Genomic DNA, 21,492 nt, shown 5'->3' with positions numbered 1-21,492 from the left:
AGCAGGGGCGGGGGGAACCACCTAATGCAGACCCTCACAATTCATAATGAGTGCAGCATCCTTTTTGGGCGAATAGGCCTTGGCCTTTTCGGTCTCTGCCACTTGTATTGAGCTAAACAACACGCACAAAAAAAAATTATTGAAATTTAAAAACAACGAAAAAAAATCAGAGTCGTCCATCAAATTGTAAACCCATAAATAAGTTAATAATTTTACTTACCGCAATTTCGTTTTCAGTGAGTTAATCTCACGGTTCATGGCCTCCTGCGATTCAATCATATCCTCACATTCACGCTGGTATTTACGTTTCTGTGTCTTCTCCTTTTGCAGTTCCTCCTCGGTCTCATCCAGATTGCGCTTTAGCAGTTTGATTCGGCTATTCAGCTGTGGATAAGCAAAGAAAACACAGATTTGTAGCTTGGAAAATTGTTGTCTTTTTTTTCGATTTCTTACCTTATCCATTTGCTCTTTGTGTTGGTCGACATGTCGGCGCTCATCCTCAATGTTCATGGTCAGCTCCTTGATTTTCTTGTCCATCTTGCGATTGGCCTTCTGTTGCAGCAGACGTTCCTTGCCCTCATTCTCGAGTTGTTCCTCGAGATTGGCAATCTTGGCTTCGAGAGTGGCAATTGTTGCCTTCACCTTGGTCCTTTGAGCTGTCTCAATTTCAGCCAATTTGGCCTTCAGCTCCTTATTTTGACGTTCCAGCAGGGCTCTTGCATTCTCGTTCTTCTGCGAATTGGATTTCTCGTTGGCCAATTCGGTGGAGAACTGCTCAATCTGTAGCTGTGCTTTGCGACTACGATCGAGTAGGACTTCCGAATTGGATTGCTCCTCTTCCAGTTCCTCTTCGAGGGTGGCTATGCGGGCCTCCAGACGACGCTTCTCATCAATCATTAGGGATCCCTTGTTGGCATTATTCGCAATCTCTTCGGCCAGTTCATCACGTTCCGTTTCGGCTGCTCTTCTGGCACGCTCCGAACTGGCTAGATCTTCGCTCAATTGCATAACTTCCGCCTCCAGGGCCTTGACCTTACGTTCGGCTTCTTTGCTCTGTGCCTGCAATTCCTCTTTGGCCGCTTTGGCTTCTTCGGCATCGCGTAGAGCATCCTTGACTTGTGCTTGCAGCTTCTTGGCATGCTTGAGGGCATCTTCCTTAACCTTATTATGCATTTCCATGGTGGTCTCAATCTCCTTCAGATCGCCTTCCAATTTCTTTTTGGCAGCTACAGCCGCTGTCCGTTGTTTTCGTTCCTCATCGAGTTCGGCTTCCAAGTCACGCAATTGCTTGACCAAACCGCGACGCTTCTCCTCGGCACCTTCCTCCTTGGCCAGCAGGTCACGTTCGAATTGAGAGCGCAGCGCCTGCATATTGACCTCCAGACGCAATTTGGCATCTTCGGTTAGCTGCAGATCATCCTCGAGCTCCTCGTTTTGTGCTTTCAGCTCGGCAAGCTGAGATTCCAGGGCGCGTTTTGCCTTCTCCAGTTCATGGACATTCTTATCGGCTGTGCCCTGCGTGTTGGCCAGATCATCGAGTTCGTTTTGCAATTGCTTGCGTTTATTTTCCAGATCTTCAATCTTGTCGTAGGCCTCATCCAATTCACGGGATACGGACAGCACCTTGGTCTCCTTTTCACGAGCCTCACGCTCCGCCGTGTCACGCTCTTGGGCGATCTGTTCTGATATGGCTTTCTCTTCGGCGAGAATTTTATCGAAATTCTTTTGCTTCTTCTCCAGTTCGAGCACCTAAAATAGGGACAAAGGGAAATTATTAACATCAAAAGATTCTCACTTAAGGGGGGGAAATTTTTTAGTTACCTTCGTGCGTTGTGCCTCTAGCTCAATGGTGGCATCTTCCAGTTCGGATTGTATCTTCTTTTTACTCTTATCGAGACGATCATTTTGAGCTATTAGCTCCTTGACTTGCCTTTCCAATGCCTCGATATCCTTGTTAAGTCGCTTCTTGCCCTCCTCCAGCTCCTTGGCCAAATCAGCATCCTCTTCGGCCTTTTTCTTAATCTCTTGCATTTGGGCCGTCACTTCGGCCAATTTTCTTTCAAAGTTCCGTTTGGCCTCCTCATCCTCTTCGAGTTGTTCCTGCAGGGCTTCCTTTTCGGATTCGATTTGACGCAACTTGGAGCTGAGACCCAATTTCTGTCGTGTCTCCTCTTCGAGAAGTTGTTGGGCTTCCGTTAGCTGGGATTCCATATTGCTGGCTGATTTCACTGCAGCGGAGGCCTTTAGTTCGGCCTCTTCCAGTTGATTTGTTATATTCTCCGCCTCCTGTTGCAATTTCGTGCATTTTTCTTGCAACTCGGAGCGGGCGCGTTCAATTTCGGCCAATTTGACTTGTAATTCAGCAATCTGGGATTCAGCCTGTTTGCGTCGACGATCATTCTCTTGCCTCGAACTGTTCACACTACGCAATTCGGTGGCCAAATCGGCATTCTCGGCTTCGAGAGTGCCCTTGGCCTTCTCGAGAACAGCCTTGGCTTTGCGCAGGTTTTCCAATTGATCATTGATACCATTCAATTCTTGGGAATGCTTGTGTCTCATCTCGGCGAGAAGGCCCTCATGATTGACAGTCTCCTCTTCCAGAGATTTTTTCAATGTGGCCAATTCTTGTTCTCGCTTTGAGCGTAACTCTTGTTGGGCTGGAAAATGCACAAAATTTAACATGATTTTTTTGGAAAACTTCATAGTAAATTTATATATATTTTTTTCGTTTTTTTTTCTTTATTTTTTTAAATTTTAGAAATTGATATGACTTACCTGCTGTGGTGTCCAGAGAATCAAGCAATTCGTTTTTAAGTGCTTCCAATTCTTCGCTGAGATCACGTCGCACCTTTTCGGCCTTGGCACGGGCTGCTTTCTCGGCCTCGAGATCCTCTTGAATCTCAGCCAATTGGGATTCAAGTTCACGCTGAGCCTTTTGGGCCGTGGCCTTGGTGGCCGATTCCTCATCGATGCGCATTAGGGTCTGGGTGAGTTCCTCTTCCCGTTTCGCCAATTGGGCTTGCATCTCCTCCACTTGGGTGCGTCGTTCATTGAGCTGTTCCTTGAGATCCGCCACTTCGGTTTCGATTTTTCTCTTATTGCGATCGGATTCCTGACGCTGTTGCTGATCCTTGTGCATTCTTTCCTCCAACTCGGCTATGGTGGCCTCATGCTTGGCCTTTAGTTTAGCCAAGTGTTTGGCTTTTTCCTCCTCCTCGGCAAGAGTCTGGGACAGATCGTTGGCACGTTCTTCGAGAATTTTCTTCTCCTTGATGAGCTTATGGTTCTGATCATCGGTGAGGGCCAAGTCCTCTTCATGCTTCTTAATCTTGGCATCCAATTGAACCTTTTCGAGTTGAAGTTTCTGACGTGCTGCCTCCTCCTCCTCGAGTTGCTCTTCCAGATCTTGGATATGCAATTCCAATTTCTTTTTCTCACCGCCCAGAGCCAAGACACGCTCCTCCTCCTCTTCGATGCGTGTCTCTAGCTCCTGCATCATGTCCTCCAGCTCCTGTTTGCGGGCCATTAAACGTGAACGCGACTCTTCGGCCTCGGCACAGAGTTCAATCTCGGCTTGCAGCTGCTCGGCCACCGTTGTCTTCTCGGATAGAGCTTGCTGATATTTACGCTCATATTCCTGAGCATTCTTGGCCAAGGTATCCAACTTTTCGCGCACCTGTTTCAGCTCATCCTCCTTCTGGACAAGTTTCTCCTCCTGCTTGGTGACCTCCAGCAATGGTTTCACCTTGGTGTAGAGACGCCACCATTGCCAATTGCGCAGCTTCAAGTAGGCAGCGCAATTACGCTGAATAATCCTTATGGCATTTAGCTGCTGCAATCTCTTCTGATAATTGCGACGGGCAAGGAATCCACGACAGAAGGCCTGGAAGTTGACAATCAGATCCGAGATCTTAAAGTCACGCTCCTCCTCCAAATGGGCCAAGACGCCCGCTCGGAAAAAGATTTTTGACTGGCCAACACGGAATAGATTCGAATCCAATTCCAGAGCCTGAATCATCTTCTCGCAGGCCTTCTTGCCGTCCATAAAGCCCTTGGGTATAACGTTCGGTGTGAGCAGCTCATAACGCTGACGGAACTCCTGGAAGGGTATGCGATTCGGGAAGCCTTGGCGACAGATGCGTATACCCTCGAGTACACCATTGCAACGCAACTGATCGAGCACAAGGGGAGCATCGATTTTGCCCGCCCGCTTCTCATGATTGGGTATGATACAGCGCACAAAGTTCGGATTCGTGTTGCGCAGTGTGTCCATCAGTTTGGCCAATTGCTCCTTATACAGATGGGACACAGTGCGGAACATGCCCTTGCGGGTGCGCGCCCCGAACTGTGTGTCGGTCAGGGCCTGCTGTGCCATGCCCACAATTTCCGCATCCTTCCAGATGTTCACGACAAACGGATCCTGTGATGCCTGCAACAAGGACACAATATTCTCATTCAACGGATCCATATTCTTCATTAGCCACTTGGCTGCCGAATAATCCACACGTCCAGCATAATGGACAATCGCAAAATCGGCCACACCTCGGAAATCGGTTTTCATAAATTTCGGATGCATCGAATGGGCCGATACCAATTTATCGACAAATGTCTTATCCGTTGCCTTGGGGAACCAACATTCCTCATCGAGCAGAGCCATTATGCCGCCTGGCTTATCAATCAAATCGATTGTTGGCTGCAAATCGAGACCGAAATCAATGAATTTCCATTCAATGCCCTCGCGTTGATATTCCTCCTGCTCCAGAATGAACATGGTGTGATTGAAGAGCTGTTGCAGCTTCTCATTCGTATAATTGATGCACAGCTGTTCGAAACTATTCAGTTCGAATATCTCAAAACCAGCCATATCGAGAATGCCAATGAATGAGGCACCCTGCCGCTTGGTGCGATCCAACGAACGATTGATACGATTCACCAGCCATTTGAACATTCGTTCATAGCATGCCTTGGCAATGGCCTCGACAGCGAATTCCACTTGCTCTTTGGTCTGGGCCTTGGTCACAAAATCACGGCCAACCTTAATGCGTGGCGTTAGGAAGGCACGCGTCATATCTGTAACACTCAGACCCAATAGATGAGCAATCTTCTGGGCTACCGTATTATCGGGCAATGTGGCCTGATCATTGTTACGCTCCTGACGGAATTTCATGCTACCAAATAACAATACGGCACTAACAATACGGAATATCGAATTGAAATCCTCCGATGTCATGCCCATAATGTTCATCGATTTAACCGTCGCCTGGAATTCAGCATAATCATCCACACCGGGCACCGGAAGACTGCCATTTGAGAGGAATGCATACGATTTGATGTCATCCAAAATGAATTTCTCACGCTGTTCGGGTGAGGCACCCGCCAGCAATTGATAGAAAATATGGAATGTACGTTCATCCTTGGCTTGACGAATGGCACGCGATTTCTCCAGCAAATATGTCTCGATATTGGCACCGGATATAAAGCCCGAAGCATCAAAATTGATGCGTATGAATTTACCCTATAAGAGAAATGAGAATATGAGTATATATAAATTATAAATAATTATCTAAATCACTTACAAAACGCGATGAGTTGTCGTTCTTTACAGTTTTGGCATTACCAAATGCTTCCAATATGGGATTGGCTTGCAAAAGTTGTTGCTCCAGTTCACCCTAAGAATAGAAAACAAGGAAAAATGCATATATGCAATTAGTTAATTAGTTAAAGGTATTGGCTTCTGCTTTTAAAAGGGGGTTAGGCACATAAAATAAATTACTTGGACTAAACAATCACAAGACACATTTAAAACAAATAAATCTATAACGGAAATGTACGAATATTAGTCTTAGGAAACACAAGATGCAATTGGCTCTCAACTAAACATACAACAAAATTTTGATTTGGACGCTGGACAATCTCTTAACCACCATCACCACCACCACCACAACCTCCGTTAGTTGGATCATTTTATGTTCGAATAGTAAATCAACAGTGGCCGGCTTCTTCTCATTTGGATATTTGATTGATGACTGACAATTCAGAATCTTCATTGATTGTCCAGCTATTGAATGACGTTGATAATTACATTTGACATTTACGTAATTTTTTGTGTTGACGCAAAAATTCTGCAAGGATTAGGATAACGTAGGATATAAGGTGTTGAAAGGTATGATGTACATATAGAGGAGCTGAGATAAATGAATAAACGTTGCGTGGTGGAGTCAGTTTCACTGTATCAAAAGAAAACTGCCACCATAAAAATAAATACGTGCCTTACTAATATATACATTAATTTATTAATTATTAAAATAAATATATATTTTTAAATTAAGGGGAATGATGCGGGGCTGATGTGATACTTTACCGCAAATGTCTCTTGATGACTACTCTAAAAAATGCGTAGGCAGGCGATAATAGCGAGTTGGCATGAATAGTTTTTTTTTGGATTAGGTACAAGAGATTGAGAGAAAGATATATATATATATATATATATGTATATATATGACAGTTAGGTAAGGAACAAAGGTTAACATTTTCGTTTATAAATCAATTAAGAAGGTAACAAACAAATGATAAACAAAATATGAAAGGATTTCATAAAGAAAAGTGAGTGATAACTATTTCAATTTGCAATCATTTAAAAGCAAAACAAAATATATAAAACAAACAAAAAATGTAAAAGACAATCAATAACTTAAAAAAATAACAAAAAATAAATAAACAAAAAGAAAGAGATAGAAAAAAATAAATAGAAATTTAAATGACAATACAAATTTAAAAAAAGAGGAAAAATATCACGCATGAAAATAATAAAATTACAAAAAAAACTCCAATACGAATCGGAAATTAAAAATTAAAATTAAGAAAATATTCAATTTAAAATATTTCAAAAGCATGGCAAAAAATCACAACATTTTTTAAATAGTCCAAAACTAAAAAAAAAATTAATAATATAAAAAGGGTGCAGATAAAAAACAATAAACCAAAATTAAAAAAAATAATAATCAAAATAAAAATTATAATAAAATAAAATGTACAGATTAAAAACAAATTAAAAAAAAAAACAAATAAGTTAATTTTAAAATTTAGTTTGAAAAAAAAACTAGAATGAAAACAAATTAAATTTAAAATAATTTAAAAGCAAAACGAAAAATTAAACATAAAAATAAAACTAGAAATATAAATTTTTAAAGACAATCAAAACTTAAAAAAATTTTAAATAAACAGGAGACTGAGAACAAAATATAATTAAAATATTTGTAAAAAGCAAAAACAAAAAGCACACTTAAAACATTCAAAAATAATAACTTATTATTATGGTTCTTTTTAAGACAAAACGAAAATATAGTTAACAATTATATAACTTGTTAAGTTTTTAAATAAAAAAAAAAATAATTTCATTCGGTTTTTTTTTATTCTTAGTTTTTGCATACTTACAATGAGCACGGCAGGATGCGGCACCTGATTTTGGTTGATTGAATGTAGTAGGAGGATTTTTGTTTCGGTTCGATAATTCAGTTTCGATTTTATACAAAATATACAAAAATTCATTTATCAATAGTAGCATTTAAGTAGAAGTGAAGACAACAACAACCAGTCCGTAATGTACAACAGGTAGGTGTAGGTGTGTGTGTGTGTGTAGGTAGGTAGGCATGTGTATAGTATACATGTGTGGGTGGTGTGTGTTGGGTAGAAAAAGATAACGTTTGCACATGAAAATAAATAAAAAAGAAAGAATAAACCATTAAAAAATAAAAACAAAATTAAAAATAAATCAAGTTGATTCTTATTTATATTTAAATATATAATTCCAAAGCAGTATCATTAAAAAAATATTCCATAAATATTGCCAAACGTTAACCACATACGTTTAAATATTTTAAATATTTAAATATTTTGTCTTAAGTCTTGAGTTGCTTTTACCTATGTATGTATAATATTTGTTTAATTTTAAAGATATTTTAAGAGAAACCCATGGGGAATTCAGCTTATAAGGCAACCTTTTCTAAAATTCTTTAATATATAGGTATGTAAGTATCCTATACGTATAAGAATATAAGTATGTATGTATGTATATACTAAAACTAAGTCTATAGCTTTAAATAGGTTAGCATTCTTCTTTAAGTTTTTCAAATTTAACTCAAGAAAACATAAATTACAAATATTTTGTCAACTTTGCTAAATGGATTTCCCTTTTTTACTGCATTTTGGCTTCTAAGTCTTTAAAAACTCTTCAAAAACGAATGTTTTTTCCTTCTTCATTTCTAATATTCTTAGAATAGACCTTAAACCTTTCAGTAAGGCATTATAATGGATCGAAACAAAGTGTCCAATGGTCCTGAAAGGGTTCAGTCAATTGTATACGTTTGTATTATATTTCTTTAGTTTTATTTTCATATTTTATAAGTTTGTTTTGCTCATATATTTTTATACTTTCAACTTCCTGTGGAATCTTTCCTTACAAATTCCAACTAAACTACACAGTTTTGACTTTAAATATATACAGAGATCATCGTAAGATTTCGAAAAAATGCAAAACATAGACTCGAGAGATCAGTAACTTGGTTTAACTTATGTAGAATTGAAATTACTTCTTAATGTAATTACTTCGATTGGCAAAGTCTATAATAAGGGTCTATAAGGGTCTAAACCTAGCCAAAGTTGACAGTTGATTTTTGATGTTGCTCTGAAGTTGAAATGATTTTCGATCACAATAATCCATTTTCCTATGTCTTTTCTGCAGTTTCTTTTAAAGTTTCTATAACTTTCAGAGATTTATTGACTATGCAAACTTATAACTTTAGTTAACTTTTGTTTCTTCAGTTGTCTTCTGTTGTCTATATCTATGTATGACAAATGCAATGGGATTTTAAGTTCAATATTTTAGCTCTTCTTATCTTGTCAATTGATAAAGAAAAACAATAACTATCGTTCCATTATACATAGTTAGTTAACCAAGTTGCGGTAGTTCTAATTGTTGCTGCAGTTGTTGTTGTTGTTTTTGTATCTTGGCAGGTAACATGATCTAATTTCTAATCAAAGGCAAACATACAAACTTTTTTTTTCCAGTTGACTCAGTCTGCGTTTGGTTCACGATATCAGCTTCTATTTATGGCAAATATAATCATCATCATAACAACATTTGTGTTTGCTTTTCATTTTTTTTTTTTTTTTTTTTTGTGTTTTTTGGTTACGATGTGGCTTATCACGTTCGCGCCTCATATAAGGTAGTAAAGTAAAACGAAAAACATACAACAAAATTTTGGTAAAATTAAAGTGTGTTTAGAGCTCAAGAGCAACAGGATTGAAGTTTTTTAAAGCCCACCAATTATGGAATCCAATCGTTTGAACGAACACAACTGTTTGGTTGCAACTGCAACTGCAACTTGACAGCTGCAGCAATTCAAGTGATTTAATTTTCAATTTCTCATCATTAACAAATAAATTGAAAACGATGGGAAATTTGTCATCACAAATTGTGACAGAATCACGAGAGGGTCACACACACACTGAGGGAGGGAGGGAGGTAGAATGATGTTGAAGAAGTTTTTGATTTTAGTTTTATTTGTTTTTCTTTCTTTTTTTGGGCAAAAATGTTTGCCCTCATTTTTTGTTGAACAATTTCTTGTTTATTTTTTACTTCATTTGCTTCTTTTCTATTTTTTTTTCATTTGAACGCCCAAACAAAAATGCCACACAAACAAAAAAAAAAAAAAAAAAGAGTTGCGGGCGTATAAAAGCCAATTTGCCGACATGAATAAAGAAAATAAAAGTATATACATCAGTGAGCAAAACACAAACGTCACGAATTGTTTATACCCAGCAACTTTTATGTCAATTACATTAGGTTTGCCTTTGGTTCTAAATTTTATCTTGCTTTAATCAAAGCTTATCAAGATATTCGAATTTAAAATGGATAGCCTAACAGACGTTATCCTTGAATTTGAATGAATTTTGAATTCTACTTATACATAGAGTTTGAGTTTTCACATGATTCAATTATAAAATTTGATCATTAGTAACCAAAATACTATGGCTTAGCCCCATTACTAAAGCTTTTGAATGGTTCAGTCATTTGTTCATACGATAAGTTTATTTTTTGAATGCTCTATATGAGAATATTTGGAGTTTTTGACAGATTCGTTTATTGATTTATTCAAATAAGTCAGTTTGAAGTCTTTACAAATTCATTCTAATGAAAACTTATTCAAAGTATAACCTACTAAATCTATAATTTATTTGCTCTCAAGTTCAAATTTCGATGTAGGTGGCGTTTTTTTCCTTGATGTGAATAAAAATAGTTGTAGATTATTATTCAAACCGTATTTAGTTAATGGAAGTCTTTATTCTTATTCGATTGAACTCATTAAGTACTTCAGAGTAAGTGAAATTTTAAGAGTATTTATGCAGTTTGATCTTATTTACTTTGTCCCTTAAAGAAGTGTAATGGGAAATTGGTAAGTTTCAAATAATTGAATAAAGAAATGAGTACTTGAAGCCATAGCTCTAGGATAAGTCCATAAATATTGATCTATTATTAAAAGTAGCTAGTTATGTTGAAAAACATAAAAGAAGCTTCTAATTTATATGTTTCTATGGCTAAGGATGCAGAAATTTATAGTTTTAGAAGAAAGAAGAAAAGAATTCATTACTTAATCACTTGGTCAATTTAGTCATCTCCTAACATATATTGTACTTTGTTTTCTAGATTTCGCATTTAATTTTTAGATTTAAGTCAAACATATATACCCTACCAAAAACTTTATAAAAACTATGAGAAATTGTAATTAATTACAATAATGGTTATTATAACAGCAGCAGCAGCAACAACAACAACAACAATAACAAAGACACATAACAATTGTGCAACTTGGCGTGTCATTAATGTGAATATAATAAGACTCTTAAAAACCCAATTGCTGCATTTTGTCTTCCATATGAACATACTGTTTTTATATACATTTTTCGTATCTATTTTGTATTTGTATATTGCTAAAACTTACCGCACCCGAACCCTTGGGCTTGGAGGCTGCCACATAGGCCAAAAACTGTATAACCTTCTTGGTATTTTCGGTTTTGCCAGCACCCGATTCGCCAGTACACAAAATCGATTGGTCTTCGCGATCTGTAAGCAAAAATAAGAGAGAAAAAGTGAATAAGTGAGTGAGTGACATACTTCATTTCAACAAAATTTTTGGCTGACAAAACAATAAGTCCCTTTCCCTTTCTCTCCCTCTTCTCTCCTCACACTTCTATCTCCTAAGAAAAAGACAAAAAAAATAACAACTGCAGTCATTTATATATATTTTTTTTTCTGTAAGCAAAACCTCGACTTGATTTTTTGGGTTGACCTAAATTCATAAACGCAAAAATGAAAAAACAAAAACCAGAGTAGAGTAAGAGAAGAGACATACATCAATTGAAAATAAAAAGCCATAAAATTGTTGATTGTCAATTTCTTGATATACATACATATATCTTCGATGTGTGTGTGTGTGTGATATGTGGCGCCTCTTAATAACATTGATCTAATGCCCATATCATCATTGAGAACTAGATTGCAGCAACGGCAGCACCGAGGCTGCTATATGATCCCATAATATATAGATTTTGCAAACCACAAAAAAAAAAAAACACAAACTTCCACACACACACACACACAGACATAGACACAAACATAACGATCCGACCCCGTACTTATTATGGCCATAACACATAACCATAGATGGACTGAACCTCATTTTATGCGCGCTTTTTTGTTGAGATTTCTGTGTGTTTTTTTTAACGACTCCAACGGCGGCATTTAGAGAGATATGTACATACACACATACATGTATTGCATAAGCAACAAATGATCAAATGAATGAACGAATATATGTATATGACAATACAAAGGAGAAGTAGCTGGAGGAGGCGGAGAAGGAGGAGTAATCAAACCACATAAAATAAAAAGGGGAGTGAGAAAATAAAAAATAAACAAAAAGAAATAGTTTTTATGCACGCAAAGAAAAATATACAGATTGATAAAAAATTTTGGGAATTTTTAACATTTATATTGGTTTGAGATCTTCGAGATCAATTGTGAGAATGTTCTTACATTAGCCCAATAAGTCAATGCCTAAAAGAACCTTTTGTTGATTATGTCATTAACATTCTATATTCTAAACGTATATACCATATCGCACATATCATCTAAATCCTAAACCCTAGCTTAGGGGAGACCTATGTATACTCCAAGTATTCTAGTGTTGTCCTCGACATTAAAGTAAGTCGAATGTGGAATTATTCCCCCTAAAGTAGTTCCATCGGGGATGATGGAAAAACAGGCAGATAAACTAAGGATTAATTTTTTGGTAATACAGTCGTTGAGTCTCGATAATTCGAAATGGCATGGGGATCAGTTCTTTTTCGATTTACACAGAAATTCAAATTGTCGCGAATTGCATTAAACGAATTGTTTTCAATGGAATATAATTTTTTTTTTCGATTTATCGCGATTTTTGATTTAGGTTAGAAAATATCGAGACTTGACTCTATTTACCATACCATATAATACCTCTCATATCAAATTTATCAGATCTCATCTATTATATTTGAAATACAAATAGATCTGCCGACTTGAGGTCAATATTTTTGTAAATTAAATATAGATTTTTTATATTTTATTCCAATATATTTTAGCTAAACTACACTTTTATCATATTAGAAGATAATATTTTTTAAATTTCAGTTTTAAATTCTATTTCCACATTATTAGGCCAAATATATTTGATCTTTTCTCTTATTGAAAGTGATTAAAGACTAAATTTAAGTTCTAATTGTATATAAATAATATTTTAATAATTCCAATTATATAGGAATTTTTGGATTTAAAAAAGAGATATCCCATATATCCTCTCTCGCACTCTCTATCTCTCACTCTGTATCTTGTTAGTGCTGCCGAATTTAACCTTTATTTACAAAAATTTATTCGAAAACTTTTTCTTAACCCTGAAAACCGTTCAATAAATGAAGAAATTATTAAAAAGTTTATAAAAACATAGCTTGACTTCTTGATTCTTTTTGAAAAAAAACAGTCAAGTGTTATTTATTTGCTCTGTTTTTTTTCTTTTTTGCCTTGTTACAATGTGTCATTATTTCTCTCAGTGTTATATATAAATGGTATTAAAAAAACATATATAAGAAATTAAAGCTTAAATATTGGCGCCAATGTGGCATTTAATGGTCGTTTTTATTATTGGATATCATTTTGCGCGCTCAATTAAAATTAATTTGAAAAATATTCGGAACAATAACAATTACACAAAAAAAATGTTTAACTTCAGCAGGAAATACGGTCAATAATGGAGAGAGGGAGCTGGTGAGAGGGGATACGCATTCTATTTCCAAATATAAACCAAATCTAATTAACTTTAAATGATATATATATTCCCTCTATACTCGTTAAGTAGCAGTCTAAAGTATATTATGCATGTAAATTCCATTAAAGTTTAAACAAAAAAAAATTCTCTTTCTCTCGGTTTCAGGCGTTTAAGGCGTGTCTCCCCCTGCCATCAACTTATGACATTGGATACACAATATTATTATTATTTTTATGAGAGAAGGCATTGGAATGTGCCATAAAAAAAAAAAAAAATAAAAGATATTGCAGTTTCTCCAACTTGAGAAGGTGATAAGTCAGTCCAGTGCCAGCCAAACGCGAATGCGTGTTTCAGAGCAATGGAGGAGGAGTTGCGTTTTACCATCTCTTGGCATTTTGGGCTTGCCCAAAGTCCAACGAAAATGTATAAATCAAAATTTCAAAAGGGAAGTCAAATTGGTAGTTAAGCACACCTTTTCATTTTGGGTGTGGAGGGGATGGATAGAAGCTGGCTAACTAAAGTCGAAATTATCAATGCAAAAGCCCAGAATAAAGCAAATATAGAAATTTATTAAGCGTCAAATATGGTGACAATTTAATTTTGTTTAAACATTTTGGTTTTTTTCAACATGTTTTACAACCATATATGGTTATACGCAATATTTGTTGTTAACCATATATATATATATGCATATAAAGGTATGTATCACCCCTACCCCCACCCCACTCCCCAAAAAAAACCAGGTGAGTCATCTCAACGACATCGACAGACGGTTACGCTTGAAACGGACATCTGTATATACATACCTACATATATGAATATTCATATGAGGGAAGGAGAGGATAAAGTATAATAAAAAGTCAGTGAAGCCAAAAACCAAACACAGAAAAAACCAACTGCAGCTCAGGCAAGGTAAAGGAAACCAGTTTGCTACCTGATTAGAAGAGCAACACATTCACCAGTTGATTATGATGACGATCATAATGATGATGATGATTCATTCCAACCATCTATTCATTCATTAAGAGTGGAATGGTTTCACTCGAATGTGGAGCAACAGCAACTGTCATAACCAAATACCTGGGATCTGTTTTTGGATGACTCCTCTCCTCGCCTCTGATTAGTAAATTTACTAAAATATTTCGCATTGCGCATACAATTCGCGGAACTCAAGAGAGAGAGAGAGAGAGTGAAAGACCCTTAATGTTTGAATCCAAAACCGGAGGTCTCTTATCTTATCTATCGCGGGGTATACACTTTTTTCTGGTTTTTTCTGTTTCGTGTTTACCTATGGCATGGAATTTTCGATAAAGTCTGAAATAATAAATACCAACGTTGAAACAGACTTTGAAAAAGTTTTTGAGGGGTTTTATATGTAAGTGATAAGCAGACAGAGTTTAAATGCAATTCCATTAAATATTTTTGCGCAAATAAATGTAAATGCTTATGCATTGTATATCACTTTTACTTGTACAAGACTTTGTTTGTGGATCTGTTTATAATATCCAAGGCTTTCGGTTTTTTAATCTTTCTTCATTTGTATTTCACTTGAATGTTTTATAAGCCCTGTTGGCAATTTTTGAGTTTGACTTTTATTGAAAGTGTTTGTTAGAGCTTTTCTTTTTATCGGAAACCAAATTTAGAGTCAACGGTGTTTGGACTTTCGACTATGTTAGAAAAAGTTCTATTCAAATTTGCCTTCTTTCTTATCTGATATAGGATTTAGATTTGGTGAATAAATGTAAGCAATCTTTGGGATCGCATCGAACTTGTCTACACTTTTAGCTTTGCTTAGAAATTCATTGCCAAAAAAGAACAAATTTTTGAGTTTAAGAGCCTAAGTGCTGCATTTCAAGCGTAAGGCTATGATTCTCAACTTGTTTTGGAATTCGAAAACTTGCTTGTGCGTTTCCTACTTAGAAAAAGAATCGATTCTTCGTTTGAATATTATGAAACTTGAATACCAATATAAATATTTTCATTAGATTTCCCATTTTGAAATAGTATTCGAAAAAAGCATTAAAGCCTAGCAATCATAAGTCCTTAACCTTTGTACTATGTATGTAGGTAAGTAAATTATGGTTATTTCAAGTAACGACAGATTAATTACATCAGTTTTAAACGACATGAAGGGAGTCCAAGGAAATCTCTCTTCAACTTTCAATAATAACAAAATCGTGCAAAACATGTCACCACCTTGACCTGCGGTCTAGAGTCTAGTCCAAAGACGAACCGGTCACTCCTTCCCGAAATCCCCTTGAAAACAGCTTGTTCTACACCTCCAGCTTATATTTGAATTTAAAGTACTTAAAATCAGAAAACAACGTGTTCTGATATGCAGATGTAGATATTGAGTTTATATTTGACTAGACTAAGACAAATAGTTTAGAAAATGAAAAAATGCAGACTATTTTCGACGTGCCTAACTTTACCCCCCTTATAGGACCACATTGCGTTTACATAATTATCGAATTGCTTTGGAGTATTAATGTACCGACAAAATTCTTGATGATTTACTTAAAGAAATATATTCCAAAGCGCAAAGATTTCTGAAAACTCTTTTTATTCATTTCTTTACACACAATTCGCTCCCCACCACCTCTTCAATGTTTTCCTCTTTTATTAGTTTCTTCTCTCCGTTTTGTATAGTTGATTATTCATAAATTTATAATTTATAATTGATACTTACCACCCAACATGTTTCTATAGGCACTATCCGTTATTGCAAATACATGCGGAGGCACTTCGTGTCGCTTTATACCCTTATACCGTTCCATAATCTTTTCAGTATAGATTGGCAATTTCTTATAGGGATTAACCACAACGCAGAAAAGACCGGAATATGTCTGAAATTATATTAAAAATCATATTTCATGGTAAGTATTTGTTTAAAAAAAGTCTTGCATTGTCTACATACATAAGAAATTTCAAGTTTTGAAGATTTAAGTTTTGCCAAAAAGTTGGCCCATTAGTAAAAGATTTTTTATTTTGACACATGATGTTCAGTGGCCTAGTTAATGTTGTTGCCACACTGACACACACACACACACGCACACCACATAGCCGGTAGACATGTGCTTTAAAGTTGGCCCATGGGCAGGCAGGCAGACAGACAGCCAGATAGACAGTCCGCCACAGGTAGCACCATAAACAGCAAACGCATGTATTTAATATCTTGAATCGAAATCTCCAATCTAATAGACAAGAAACAAACGACCAACTAACGAACCAATACAAATGGTGAACCAATAACCAGCCTACCTATATATCTACATATCTCTAGCTATCTGCCTACATGCATACTGTATACACACATAACTAGGTTCAATTCCCAGATACATATATCACGGCGTGGGCACTAAGTATGCAGCGTTGCGGCGTTTATTAAACAAACAATTCAAAATGCAAAAAGAAAAGAAAAAAAAAAGAGTTAATGGTAAGTTGGAGCCCCCCCACAATCTCCTATTTCTCCTAATGAAATGGAAAGTTTGGCCTTAAAGCTCTTTTTTGCCATTCAATTTTTCTTAGGTCGCTTCGATCAGCGCTGCTGCTGCTGCTGATGATGAGTCACATTTTGGCCAAAAACCTCGAACGATGAGTGGCAAGAAAAAAAAAGGTGGCCAAAAATGGCTAAATAAGCAAACACAACAAACATATAGATATATATTTTTTCTCTTGATGCTTTTTTTTTGCCTGTCGTTCGTTTCGCTGTTTTTGGCAATCGTTTAGAAGTGGCCCTGACTCGTGACGATGTTCAAAAACAGTTTAATTTATGCCACATGCTCTTTCTCTTTCTCTTGCCGGTTCTGATTCTTAATTTTGTGTTCTTCTTGTTGTGTTGAGTCATTGTCCTGCTTACATCATAATTCATTCGCTACGATCCTGTGAGATTGTGTGTGTGTGTGCAGGTCAATCTGTAGATTTATGGCCATATATGGTAAGCTCTCGAAGCTCAGTATAAATATGTTTATATACATATATGTATATGTAAATGAGTGGAGAGCCGGCACTTAAATTACATGCCAAGCCAAGTGAAGAGGAGGCGAAGTAGAAGAGGGCTAAGTAAATGAACGTGCAATGCTTTTCAATTAAGCTTCAACAAAGTCAACGTCAACGTCAACGTCAACAATAACGCCAATGATCATGATCATGTTCATAATCATTATTATAATGTGAGGTAAGCTTAATTCAAATAATCATTTAGCTAACAAGAAAATTAGATTTCTATCTAGAAAAATTATAAAACAGTAGATGAAATTCTAAAAAATTCAACTGCTTCTTTGCTTGATTTTTACTTTAATTAAATTTATATTTAATAGTTTAATCTTAATGGGTTAGTAATTATACCATGATATTAAGACAAAATATCTCGTCTATGAAGCAAAAAATCTTTAAATTAAATCGTCTCCTTATTTGGAGAAGAAGATATCTTCCTTTTTAGCCTTGGACTAGACTTCAAATTGTAGAGTCTTCTATTCAGATTACTGTCTCTGTCTCTTTAAAAAAGAAATACTTGGTCTTCTTGAGATTGAGAAATTGAGTGGAGCTAAGACTTATAAAATACTATAAAATCTAAAGCCTTTTTTGGCACATCAAAACAAAGATCATCAGTAATAAACCTCATTGTAAGGATCTGTAATCTTCTGACTTTAATCCATTGTGATCATATAGAGTTTATCCAATCTGAATATTATAGATCCAGTTCACAAAAATCAGATTGAAACATTTTGTTTATATCTTTCCGTTTCATCATTCGTTAAAGGTTGTCGTTCAAACTTATAAATTTACATATCTTGAGGTAAAATCTGTTTTCTAATCAGAATACTAAACATCAGAGATATATCTATGCAAAAAACTTTTTACCTATTAGCCAAAAATATTTAATTTTTTAATGTGCTCTTTAGAATATCAATAAGGTTTGTTTTTTACTCGACTCGAGTCACTAGCATATGCTCTATCCCATTATTTTCCGAACGTTTTTCATCGAAAGAAGATAATACTGAATAAATCGAAATTGAATCACCTTGATTAATAAATCAAATTAACGATAAATATATGCTCTTAAGTTCTAGACTAGAATAAAACGTTTAATTAATTGTTCTATGAGATTATGAGTTTTACAATTAAATCATTGTTCAAGTGTTTAATTTATTAATAATCCATAAATGAAATTCGGAAACATTTCTAGAGTGAAATATTTGTTCTTATTGTCGTCTTTAAGAATATCACAAGCAATCGCTACCTTTCTACTTTAACGATAGGAATGCTAAATTTGCAAAGTCTTTTAGCTATTTACAATCAGTTTGAGTGATTAATTTGCCCGATTGTAGCGAACTTCTGCCCAAAATTCGCAGAATTGGATTAGAAAGACCTTTATGAAAGAGTAATACATTGACCAATATACCTAAATTAGGGTCTCAGATATCATTAAAGGCAAATTCTAAACTAAACAACAAACTAAAATTTGTAAGATTCATTTCCAACCTGAATTAAGGTCATAATTCGAATTAGGGTAAAAGGGTATCCGGTATCCATCATAATAATGTGTGAGTATTATTTATTTTTATGGTCTAAGTCTAAACAAAAACTAAGTTTACCATTTGTGGCACATGTTGCAAGCTTAGTGAAATGTCGGCGCCTTTGAACTATGTAATACCACATCGTTTCCTCACACCCCTTAAGAAGAACACCGACACACACACACACGCACAAACACACACAACTACATGTGTAAGCAAAAACCTAAATAGTACCACTAGACCACCCTCTTTGTGTGGATTGAAATACATACATAAATATATACTTATTTTTGTGAAAACTTTTAAATATAATTTATATGCCCGCAAAATGCATGCAACGCATCGCATCGCAACATAAATAAATAAAATGGGAAAATGCACTAACAAAAAATGAAATATGAAATGGCAAATCTGGCAAAACAAATTAAGTGTCACCAAGAAATAGAGACACACACACATGAGAAGAGACAGCAGAAACTAAAGAGAAATGTAAATTGCACTTGGCGCATTTATTAGGAATTTGCAATTTCAATTAGTGTGCACCACACAAAGATAGTTAGAAGCAAAACGAAGGGATGGGTCTAGAATCAGAGGGAGGGTCGGGAGGGGTAAATGGAAATCATAAATCAATTAATTGGTAAATTTCTCAAGACATTAATGAAGATGTCTAAATGAATGCAATATGTACATATGTATATATAAAAGACATTTGCCACAACCAATTGCATTTTGCAAGCAGCCGCAACTAATTGCTAAAGGTGGACAACAGAGGAGTGGGGGCAGGTAAACCAGGGAGGTGAAGGGGCGGCGGCCAGTCTCATGGGTGGGTTTTGACGCCCATTTCATGTCCAAACAAATTGCCCATATTTGTATTTTTCTTTCTACAAGTGCGTGTGTGTTTATGTGTGTGTGTGTGTGTTTGTGTCAGTGTGTGCGAGGTGTTGACAATTTTTGGATTGGCCAACAGCTGCCAGGCAAATTAATTTTAAATGAAATTTAAAAATCAAATTAAATGTCAACAAATTAACATAATTAACGAATTAATGCATAAGAACAGAAAGCTGCAAGAACACCAACATTTAGCAACGTCAGCAAGTATATTTGTTCATTTTCATTTGCTAGTTGAATACCCTGCAAATGATTTACACTTTTACACTTTTTCTTTGACCATCGCAACGTTCAGAAGCAATATTATTGATATCTAGTCTTTTTCTTCTATATCGTTAATTAATTTACAAGATCTCACAAAGGAAACTGGTTAGTAAAGACTCAGTAAAGGGAAGTCCTGTTTATAAGAAGCGATCTTATCTCTATCTAAGCTTTATCTTCTTTAATACAAATATTTAAATGATTTGAGAAATAAATTGAATACTGGAAATCACCTAAGTAGATGTCCATTATAAAAAAAATAATTATTTTCGTCTCGGTTTTTCTTATATTTACCTAAAATTTTTGGCTTAGTCTTTTTTGGAATCAGAGAGCTAGCATTGGAAATAAAATATGAAACCCCTTATATAATAAACCTCTTCTCTCTATAACTCAATCTAACGAGTTACCCATTAGATCTCCAAGTAACTAATAAATACCTATAGCAAATAAATGGATACATATAACGAATACATTTGTTGATACTCAAGCATTCGTAAAATTGAGATTTTATTCTTCTTTTCATCGCTTCAACTCGAATTAGTTATTTTTTAATTCTATATTATGAGGCATTTTAGAAGACTATCGTCTTCTTTTCATGGATCGAATCCTTATCGAATCTAAAATTGATTCCAATTGAATAAAAGCCTCTATTATACTTAGAACGTATTCGTATCACTAGTCTAGAATTGGATTCATGAAAAAAAGAGATTTCTCTCTAATGGTTAAAAAAGTCAGTTAAAGTTTAAGTTAGATAATTATACTATTTCAAAAAGTAAAAATGTGAATTGTGGTTGTTTCTTGGATATGAATATAAAATTTGCACTATTAGATAAAACTGCCGCATAATGGTTTTAAAGAGAATCAAAAGTCTGTTGATTGTTCTTTAACTTTCAATTTTAATCTCTATATATAGCTTAATAAATATTTTATGTGTTCATATATATATTTCGTGTAGCTTTCCAATGGATTTTATGTTATATAGTTTAAGTTCTTCCTAAAGAATGTGGGAAATGCAGTCGAAATGAAGAATGAATACATATACTCAAATAGACAAAGACCCAGCCATAACTCCAGTGAACATATGTTTATACTCATAACTCATTTATTTCTAAAGTGTATTCAAAGGTTGATGTAACTACAACTTTTAACGATTGAAAATTTGTCTTTATTATTTTCTTTTTCTTTCAGTTTCTGCAAAAATGGAACAACGACAAATGACGACTGAAAAAAAAGTGCGTGGCATTCAAAATGTTGTCTCGATGTCTATATAAAAACTGGCCCACAAAATTGTTTACTCTTTTTTTTTTTTTTGCCTCTTATATGTATCTTTTTTTCTTTTTTTTTTTTGCTACGTGTGCGCTGAAGCTTGAACCCAGCCAACCAGCAATAGCAACAAATAAGCATAAACAAATTCAAAGCAGTTCAAGCAAGCGCCCACATCAAAAATCATCAACATTTAATTTAAA

General features: G+C 35.2%; 1 protein-coding gene across 1 annotated transcript in view; it reads right to left on the bottom strand.

Moving 5' to 3' along the window:
• Positions 1 to 21,492, bottom strand: part of LOC6638180 (myosin heavy chain, non-muscle) — a 41,868-nt gene that overhangs the window by 812 nt on the left and 19,564 nt on the right. Inside the window, exons 3-10 of the mRNA XM_015179229.3 lie at positions 16,048 to 16,204; positions 11,001 to 11,122; positions 7,435 to 7,458; positions 5,577 to 5,669; positions 2,776 to 5,515; positions 1,822 to 2,657; positions 454 to 1,749; positions 221 to 384 (exon numbers count right to left, since the gene is read on the bottom strand). Of these exons, the coding sequence (XP_015034715.1) occupies positions 221 to 384; positions 454 to 1,749; positions 1,822 to 2,657; positions 2,776 to 5,515; positions 5,577 to 5,669; positions 7,435 to 7,458; positions 11,001 to 11,122; positions 16,048 to 16,204 (5,432 nt within the window). The remainder of the gene's footprint in view (positions 1 to 220; positions 385 to 453; positions 1,750 to 1,821; positions 2,658 to 2,775; positions 5,516 to 5,576; positions 5,670 to 7,434; positions 7,459 to 11,000; positions 11,123 to 16,047; positions 16,205 to 21,492) is intronic.

This window comes from Drosophila willistoni (genome assembly GCF_018902025.1).
Source record: "Drosophila willistoni isolate 14030-0811.24 chromosome 2L unlocalized genomic scaffold, UCI_dwil_1.1 Seg139, whole genome shotgun sequence".
Taxonomy (NCBI): domain Eukaryota; kingdom Metazoa; phylum Arthropoda; class Insecta; order Diptera; family Drosophilidae; genus Drosophila; species Drosophila willistoni.
The sequence above is the reverse complement of the archived record's forward strand: the minus strand, read 5'-3'. Positions and strand labels throughout refer to the sequence as shown.